The 10,000-nt window shown below is 46.5% G+C and overlaps 1 protein-coding gene across 1 annotated transcript in view; it reads right to left on the minus strand.

Moving 5' to 3' along the window:
- The window catches only part of unc80 (unc-80 homolog (C. elegans)), a gene marked incomplete at both ends in the record, with an annotated part of 106,618 nt that overhangs the window by 10,629 nt on the left and 85,989 nt on the right, over window positions 1–10,000 (minus strand). The window contains 6 exon segments of the mRNA XM_084316457.1: window positions 1,019–1,184; window positions 2,121–2,305; window positions 2,811–3,017; window positions 3,196–3,319; window positions 7,962–8,087; window positions 8,619–8,742. Coding sequence (XP_084172583.1) covers window positions 1,019–1,184; window positions 2,121–2,305; window positions 2,811–3,017; window positions 3,196–3,319; window positions 7,962–8,087; window positions 8,619–8,742 — 932 coding nt within the window.

Genomic DNA, 10,000 nt, shown 5'->3' on the forward strand with positions numbered 1-10,000 from the left:
GCAGTAGTCACATCAACACAGTGGTTTGTTAAGGCGGTCTGACCGGAGCCGCTGTGCAGCGCAGTAGTCACATCAACACAGTGGTTTGTTAAGGCGGTCTGACCGGAGCCACTGTGCAGCGCAGTAGTCACATCAACACAGTGGTTTGTTAAGGCGGTCTGACCGGAGCCGCTGTGCAGCGCAGTAGTCACATCAACACAGTGGTTTGTTAAGGCGGTCTGACCGGAGCCGCTGTGCAGCGCAGTAGTCACATCAACACAGTGGTTTGTTAAGGCGGTCTGACCGGAGCCGCTGTGCAGCGCAGTAGTCACATCAACACAGTGGTTTGTTAAGGCGGTCTGACCGGAGCCGCTGTGCAGCGCAGTAGTCACATCAACACAGTGGTTTGTTAAGGCGGTCTGACCGGAGCCGCTGTGCAGCGCAGTAGTCACATCAACACAGTGGTTTGTTAAGGCGGTCTGACCGGAGCCGCTGTGCAGCGCAGTAGTCACATCAACACAGTGGTTTGTTGTGCGGTCAAATGCACTCACAACACACACATCCACACACACACACACTCACTTTAAACAAACAACACACTGCAGCACCCACTCTCCACACTTTAGAACACCTAAACACACTTTATATTTATTGATAAAGGATTTGCACTACAACCCATACCTCAGTACACCTTACTGTAAATTGTACCTAAATTGTACCTCATCCCATTTCTGCTTTGCACTATATTGTATATTAGTATTGCATAGTATATTGTATATTGTATGGTAACTCAGTTACTTCTATTCTGCATCGAACATTGTACATACTGTATGTATATACTGAACACTGTGTCTACGTACGTGACTTCTATTTTTACTTCTATTATTACATGCTATACTATTTTATTTCATACTTATCTCTTGTCTAGCACAGTCTCTGGAGCGTAACAGAAAGAAGCATTTTTTATAAAAGTATTCTGTACTTCTGTATGACAACTATTAAAGAAACTTGAAACTTGAACTTGTTAAGGCGGTCTGACCGGAGCCGCTGTGCACCGCCTCCTTCAGGATCTTCAGCTCGTTGTTGAACTCGGCGAACAGGGAGCTCTTGCAGAGCGGCCGCGGAATGAAGCGCCGCTCCAGCTGGTCGGCGATGTGGTGCCGTGCTGTGATCTCCTCCTGGGAGTCTGCAGGCTGGGTCAGCAGCTACACACACACACACACACACACACACACGCACACGCACACGCACACGCACACACACACACACACACACACACACACACACACACACACACACACACACACACACACACACACACACACACACACACACACACACAGATGGGTAACTTTAGTGGAATCAAGACCCTCATTTTCACCTGACTTTAGCTGAGAGGACGATACATAGGAGGGCTGTCCTCCACTAAAGATATTCTCATTCTGTGAAGTGCTTATCATTTCTTCAGGAGGGAAACAGTATAGAACACAACTGATCGACGAATAAAGTCTCGGTCGACGAGGACCAAACCAACCAAACCGACCAATAAAGCGACAGTGTACGAGGTTGAAGTAAGTTGAAAGTTTGGTTTGTATGAAGCAGGGTGATGTCAGCCTAGGGCTGGGCGATAAAACGATAACGATAATCATCGCGATAAATTATTTCCTCAAAATAAACATGAAACGTTTTGACGACATCAACTCGAGACAAGACATTCGGTTTTGGTGGTTTGAAATCACGCGGCATAATCACAAGAAACATTCATTCAGACTGTGTTGGATATAACAAAATGGATTTATATGGATTATGGACTTGGACACATTCATGGAGAATTCAAGCCGGGACCACAACGCTTCTCAAAGGGTTGGCTCGACACGCGACGGCTCTCCAACTCGTCTCGTAGTGACGGCTTCGTTCTACCGGAGCAAAACAAGTGAGTCTATTAATAGCCCGTCGCGCCGGGCATAAGAAGTTAATTAAACTTGACAGAAATGTATATCGACGATAATTATCGATATCGAGTTATATGAAAATTATTTTATTATTTTATCACGATAATGTTTTTGGCCATATCGCCCAGCCCTATGTCAGCCCAAGGTGGACCGGACCGAAGCTGTGCTGAACACCGGCGGCGGTCTCACCTTGCACTGGACGAAGGGTCTCAGCAGGACGAAGACGGGGATGCGGGTTCGCACGACGAAGTCGATGAAGTCCCAGAAGGCCATGCCCCCCACCTTCCTCAGCGCCATCTCCTTCACCTGCAGGCTCAGGCGGTACCACTGGTTCCCCAGCTGACGCTCGAAGCACACCAGAACCACCTTCAGAGCTGCAGAGAGAGAGAGAGAGAGAGAGAGAGAGAGAGGGAGGGAGGGAGGGAGGGAGGGAGATGGAGGTAGGATGGACGGGGGGAGAGAGAGAGGATGGGAGGGAGGATGGACGGGGGGAGAGAGAGAGGAGGGGAGGGAGGATGGAGGATGGGAGCGAGAGGAGGGGAGGGAGAGGGAGAGGGTGGACGGAGGAAGGGAGAGAGAGGAGGGGAGGGAGAGGGAGGATGGAGGAAGGGAGAGAGAGAGGAGGGGAGGGAGAGGAAGGGAGGAAGAGAGAAAGGGAGGACGGAGGAAGGGAGAGAGAGGAGGGGAGGGAGAGAGCGAGAGGGAGGGGAGGGAGAGAGATAGGATGGGAGGGAGAGAGAGAGGGAGGATGGAGGAAGGGAGAGAGGGTGGGACGAAGGAAGGAGTTCAACCCAAATATCGATCCAAACAACAACACACACTTTTTCATGTCGTATAGCACAGGACATGTCCTCCACACATCACCAGGTGTGGTGGTACCTAGGTAGGCAGCCTGGCTGGTGGACTCGGCCAGACCCTCTCTGCGCAGGTCCTTTCCCGTGTCGCCGGGGGTGGAGCAGTGGGCGGGGGAGGCGTCCAGCATGAAGTTCTTGGTGCGCGAGGTGGAGATGATGCGCGGAGGCAGCAGGATGTTGATGACCGTCTGCAGGAGCAGAAGGACCTCCGGCTGCTCCAGGTGAGGACTGTCTGTGAACAGGAACCAACCAACCAGGTTTTCACCCGGCAGCAGCGTTAGCTATGCTTTTCTGTGTGTTTGTTTTTCTCCCCCCCCCCCCCCCGTGTCCAGATTGCGGTAGGATTTAGATTGAAGAGCTCAGTCATATAGGTGTGAAGTTACATACTGGTCTGTGGGTCTTCACACTACCTTTGCTCCCAGAGCCCACGGTCAGCACGAAGGGGATGAGCAGGTTGAGCAGCATCCCCTCTCGCCTCTCCTGATTGGTGAACGGCGAGATCACGTGACTGAGGGGGAAGTCCTCCTTCAGAGCCTGGGAAGAAGGGAGAGAGAGAGGGATTTTAGGAAACACCAAAGTGATTGAGACCAAAGAGAACCTTGCGGTTGAACTTGACCGTGTTTCAGTCCTTCTGTTGTCCTCGTACCATGTCTTACCATGTTGTTGTCGAATGTCTCTGCAACATTGTCTTTGAGACAATTCCTGCATTTTATTGTTTTGTTTTGGTATTTGGTAGGGGTTGACGTTTCGGTTCGTATCACGGTTTTAGGTTTACGGTTCGGTTCGGTATGCGTTGTTTTTTAATTTTTTTAAAATGTAACACTCCAAAAATAACATACATCAACATAAGATATATAGCCTAAAAATAATCCAACTTTTCAGTTATTCTCAAGGACGTAGTCATGCAAAAACTGAAAGAATGAGGCAGTTTGACATCAGGAACATTATTTTGACAGTGACAGTTAGAGCTAGGAGAGATTTTGGTACAGCAAGAGGGGAGGCATTGCTGATTTAAACATGCTTCTCATTTATTTGGTAAAAAAAAAGGTTTACCTTTAATAATGTTTGGCACACAAAGACCGAACTGACAGAAAACTATAGGCAACATTTGTATTAACTTAGTGCAAACAAAAAATTATTAAACCTTTCCATTTTTGTGGCCACATTATAGACAAAGGCCAACATAAAGTATGCATAATGGTCAACCAGCACTAGACTTTCTTATCAAAAAGTAAAAGTCACAGAAAAGATGATTAAGGTTTTAAATAAGGATGTTTATGGGGTTTCTTGTATTAATAATAATTTGCACTAAGGAATGTTGTAACTGTTGTTATCTTAAAAAAAAAAGGAGATGTTACAAGGGAATGGGGAATATAAACCCCCCCACAGTGGTGTGTGGAGTTGGTACGTCCCAGCAGGGACCAGGATGTTATGGGTTGCAGACGCAGTTGACACACACACGCTCTAGTCTCCTGGCTCGTTATTGAACACAAACAGTTATCTTTGAACCTCTGTTGTCAAGCCTCGTCAATATACCCCCCTTCCCCACTAATCGAACTGGTGTCGTGGAGTCACTTCTCTGTGAGCGTTTCCACGGTTAGCTTGCGGCTAACATTAGTTAGCTCACGGCTAAAGTCAGTTAGCTCGTAGCTAACATAACGTTAGCCTAGCTCGAGGCTAACGAACAATACACAACAATACATGCCCCGAACCGTGGAGGTCGTACTGAACCGTGTACGGTTCGAATGCGTACCGTTCCACCCCTAGTATTTGGTGAATACAGTGCTTCTGAGTCTGACGGCGTTTCAGAAGAATATACTTTATGGAATATACAAGTTATTTAGCACGTAATCTCACACGCATCCAAAAACTCGAACCAGTTTTGCATACGTTCGTTTAGTTTGACAGTTATTGGGAGTCTTATAGGGACTGCTACCTTATCATTTCATCGAGCTGTGATTAACACAACACAAGGATTCAATGTCGCTATTATATAGAGCACTATATAAATCCAAGACATTATTATTATAATGTCCCAGATGACATCACTGGTGGCCATATTCTAACTCATTTGACCCCTTTCAATAGCATGCTGTAGTTCAGTGGTCACCAACCCGTCGATCGCGATCGACTGGTCGATCTTTGAGACTTTCCCTGTAGATCTTTCCCTTTCCATGAGAGTCCACATTACAGTTCTACTTTTGTTTTGATGTGAAAAGTGATGCTGCACTTAGCACTGACTGAGAAAGTACACATTACAGTTCTACCTTTGTTTTGATGTGAAAAGTGATGCTGCACTTAGCACTGACTGAGAAAGTACACATTACAGTTCTACTTTATAAAATGCTAATTGTAAATATGTTTGTCAATGTTAATAATATGAGAAAGTCCACATTACAGTTCTACTTTTGTTTTGATGTGAAAAGTGATGCTGCATAAGATGACTGCACTTAGGACTGACTGAGAAAGTCCATATTACAGTTCTACTTTGACGTTTTAATGTTGGACCAAAGCATTGCATGTAATTAGAATACAGGCAAATAAAAGTCATTTAGTTTAAAGTACAATCTTGGCTGTCTTTTTCTCTCAACGCTTCAATAGGTAGATCTTGCCTTCAGCAAAAAAAAAAAAAAGTGATCTTGGGCTTAAAAAGGTTGGTGATTGATTGATTGATTGAAAAGTTTATTAACAGATTGAAGAATGGGTACAGTACAGTACAGCTCAATACATACAATTGTTAAGGGGATGCAGACCAGAGAAAGACTTTCGTCTTGTTTACATCAGGGTCCCCCATTTTCAATTCATCATAACATATATGACATACATGACATACAGATAGACAGTACTGCTACATCTATACATTTATGACATATCAGATTTGCAAATACAGTACTGTTTGTGATACAAAAGTGTCCAGAAAAGGAGTGTATATACATTTGGCGTAGAAACTGTACATTGGAGGAGGTTGGTTGGGTGGGGTGGGGTTGGGTGGGTTGGGTGAGGGCTGTACATTGGAGGTGGGGGGGGGGGGGGGGTTGGGTAGGGGACACACACACATTTTACACTGTACATTGGAATATTGACAAAGCCTTACTTGGTCATTTACTGTACAACTAGGTTAGGACATTTGTAGGGGCCAGTTTCGAATTGCAGTCTCATGTAGGTGTTTTTTGAGAGTGTTTTTGAAAGTGGGTAGTGATTCACATTCCTTTACAGCTTTAGGTAGGGCATTCCACATTGATGTGGCATAATTGCGAAACGTGTTTAGTCCCTTGTTTGAGCCGAATCTGGGTTTTACATGATTTGTGGAGCTCCCTCTGGTGTTGTGATCGTGGTATTCACTGACCTTTGGGAAGTATTTTGACATGTACATGGGTACCTTGGTCGCGTAGTGTATCTTGTAGACCAGGCCCATTGCAAGTTGCTGTACTCTGTCGTCTACTCTAAGCCATCCTAGGTTGTCAAAGTGGGCAGGGGTGAGGTGGGTTCTAGGAGTCAGGTCAAGCAGTAGTCTGACTAGCTTGTTTTGAGATGTTTGTAATTTGTTTTTTAGTGCCTTTGAGGTGCTTTGGTACCATGAGGTGCAAGCATAGTCGTAGTACCCTTGAATGAGTGCTCCTGCTAGAGTCTTCAGGGTATTCTTGTTTACCAGAGAGGAGATCCGGTACAAGAATCGCGTTCGTTGGTTGACTTTTTTTATTACATTGGATGCCATTTTGTCACAGGAAAGATTAGCCTCTAGGATGGAACCCAGGTAGGTAATTTCATCTTTCCTTGTGATAATATTGTCACCCACTGTAACCGAGAAGCCGTCGGTCTTGCTGAGTTTGTTATTTGAACCGAAGAGAATGGACTCTGTTTTGCCCATGTGTAATGATAGTTTGTTGTCGGCGAGCCATATGCAGATTTTGCCTAGTTCCGAGCTGAGGGCTTTTTCAACCTGTAACTTGTTCTTGTCAGAGACCAGCAGGGCTGAGTCGTCCGCAAACAGGAACAAGTTGCAGTCACAAGCTGACGACATGTCATTTGCATAAATTAGGAATAGTAGCGGTCCTAGTATGCTTCCTTGTGGAACACCACAGCTCACTGTGAGGGGGGGGGATAGGGTACCGTTTACTTCCACCATCTGTTCCCTCCCCTCCAGGTAGGATTGTATCCAGCTCACTGATAAACTATCAAAACCAATTGCTTTTAGCTTGTCAATCAGAATGGTGTGATTGACAGTGTCGAAGGCCTTTTGTAGGTCCAGCATGACCATGCCGCAGTATTTGCCCGCGTCCACCTCTTGTTTGATGTGGTCGTTCAAGTAGAGAAGGCATGTGTCAGTGGAGTGGGATGTTCTGAAGCCAGATTGGAATTCGTAGATTAGATTTTTTTCCGCGAGGTACTTTTCGATCTGTTCGTATACTATTTTTTCCATGACTTTCGAGATGGATGTAAGGATAGAAACAGGGCTGTAGTTACCCGGGTCTAATTTGCTGCCCTTTTTGTGCAGGGGTGTTACTCTCGCAATTTTGAAGTCCTTGGGGACGTGTCCCTGTTTTATGGAGAGGTTTATTATGTGTGTGATGACTGGGGTGATGGCTGCTGCTGAGTCTCTGAGGAATTTGGAGGGGATGTTGTCATGGCCAGTGGCCTTGTTTGGTTGGAGGGCGCTCAGTTTTTTGAGTACCTCATCTGTAGTTACCATTTCCAGTTTGAAGTCGTCTTTGTGGACGCCTAGGTTCTTGTAGTATGCTACTATGTGTTCTACCCCATACTGCCCTGACCACTGCTGTAGTTGGTACATACAGATTCCTCGCCATTTCATATGATATTAGCTTAAAGGAACATGCCAACATAGCTTAGCACAATGAATGGAAGTGGACAGTGCCGGTTAGCCTTCGGGAGAGGTGTTAGTTGGACAATGCCTAGGCTAACCCGGCACTGTCTGCTTCCATTCATTGTGCTAAGCTAGGCTAACGTGCAGCCAGATAGCTTTCTACTGAACGCACAGAGAGGAAACTGGTATCTATCTTCTTGTCTCTCTCTGAAGAGGACGATACGCTAATTTCCCAAAATGTTGGCGTGTTCCTTTTGGAAAAATGGGCTTGTGTAATCGATTGGACGATATTGACGTTCATAGTCTCACCGGGACGAAAGACCCCACGGCTGGTGCGGTAAGAGGGACCAGTACCTGTATCTGCAGAGCCACCAGGCGGACCACTGCCGTGCTGAAGGGGAGGGGAGGGGACAGGTAGGGGCTGAGGTGGAGCAGAGGCAGCCCGTCTGCCACGCTGGAGGGACCCACCACGCCCATCACCTGGGAACACACACACACGGATAAACACACACACACACACACGCACATGCACACGCATGCAAATACACACAAACATACACATTCAAATTCATCCTCATGCACACACACACACAAACACACTCACACGCTCACACAGACAAACATACCCACACAAATAAACATACACACAAACACACACAGACAAAAAAACACAAAGACATGCTCAGATCCGCACACACAGACACACACACCTAGAGGCACGGCCAAACGCGCGGTAGTGTACACACGCACACACTTGATGCATACTGTACTCTGTAACAGTGTTTTACATTCATACCAGTTTAGCTGAGCTACATATTACATCTGCTTAGTATTTGTTTGTGTCATCGTGTCTCTCTTTAATATAAAAGCGAACGCCGGAGTGTTTCCTGGACACCGGTACTCGACAACGCCCTGGGCTAGTCCTCCATAACGGCCCCCGAGGCTGGAGGTCCCTGCTTTTCTAACATCGCCCCACATTGCGTCCGGCCTGCTCGCGGCCCTCGTCCTCACCAGGTTGACACAGACGTTGATGAGCGAGCGCAGGTGCGGCAGGAAGGAGATGATTGGCTGCCGCTGCAGCGTCAGACAGATGCCCTCGATCAGGCTGCTGGCCGCCTCCCACTCCACCTGTCTCCTGGAAAACACACTTACGTGGTTAAAACACACACCCCACACGTACCCATGTACACGCACGCACGCACACACACACACACACACACACACACACACACACACACACACACACACACACACACACACACACACACACACACACACACACACACACACACACACACACACACACAAACACACACAGTCAGAGCACACACACACGCACGCACACGGACACAGTGAGAATGTGCTTCCGAGAGTGTGTCTCACACATACATGATAGTGTTATAGCGATAAACAACATCTATAAATGTATATATTTATATATATAACAGAGAAAGCAAAGTCTTACATTTTATTCAGTTAGTACAGTATACAGGATAGTTATTCCGTATCTTTATAAACACCATCACTGGCTAAAATCATCAGCTAAATAATATGAACTATATTGAAAGTGTGTTGTTTATATTGAAAGCATAGGAAAGAAAAAAGCACAGCTTACAAAGAGAGCCAGCCAAATACTAATGTAACACTACTAGCTACATACAACCCAACAACACAATACACCAACACACACGCACGCACACCCACACACACACACACACACATACACACTAACAGAGTTGAGCAGCACTTACGGTACAGGGTGAAGGCAGCATTACAGACGACAGTGCCAAGAAGCCTCTATCTACTGTACACAACACGACATAACAGTAACTATACAGTACAGTGAGGTTACGAGAGAGAGAGAGAGAGAGGGAGATAAGAGAGAGAGAGAGGGAGACAGAGAGAGAAAGACAGAGAGAGAGAGAGAGGGAGGGAGATAAGAGAGGGAGAGGGAGAAATGAGAGGGAGAGAAACAGGCGAGAGAGTGGCGAGAGAGACAGACGAAAGGGAGAGACGAGAGAGAGACGAAAGGGAGAGAGAGACACGAGAGAGACGAGAGATGATAGAGACCAGAGAGAGAGACTAGAAAGACAGATAAGAGAGAGCGAGAGAGAGACAGAGAGAGGGAGAGGAGAGAGAGACGATAGAGACCAGAGAGAGAGACAAGAAAGACAAACAAGAGAGAGAGAGAGACAGAGAGAGGGAGAGGAGCAAGAGAGAGATGAGAGAGACGAGAGAGACAAGAAAGACAGACGAGAGAGAGACGAAAGGGAGAGAGAGACGAGAGAGAGACGAGAGACGATAGAGACCAGAGAGAGAGACAAGAGAGAGATAGAGAGAGAGACAGAGAGAGGGAGAGGAGAGAGACGAGAGAGATATGAGAGAGACGTGAG

Source organism: Notolepis coatsorum (assembly GCF_963971535.1).
Source record: "Notolepis coatsorum genome assembly, chromosome: 1".
Taxonomy (NCBI): Eukaryota; Metazoa; Chordata; class Actinopteri; order Aulopiformes; family Paralepididae; genus Notolepis; species Notolepis coatsorum.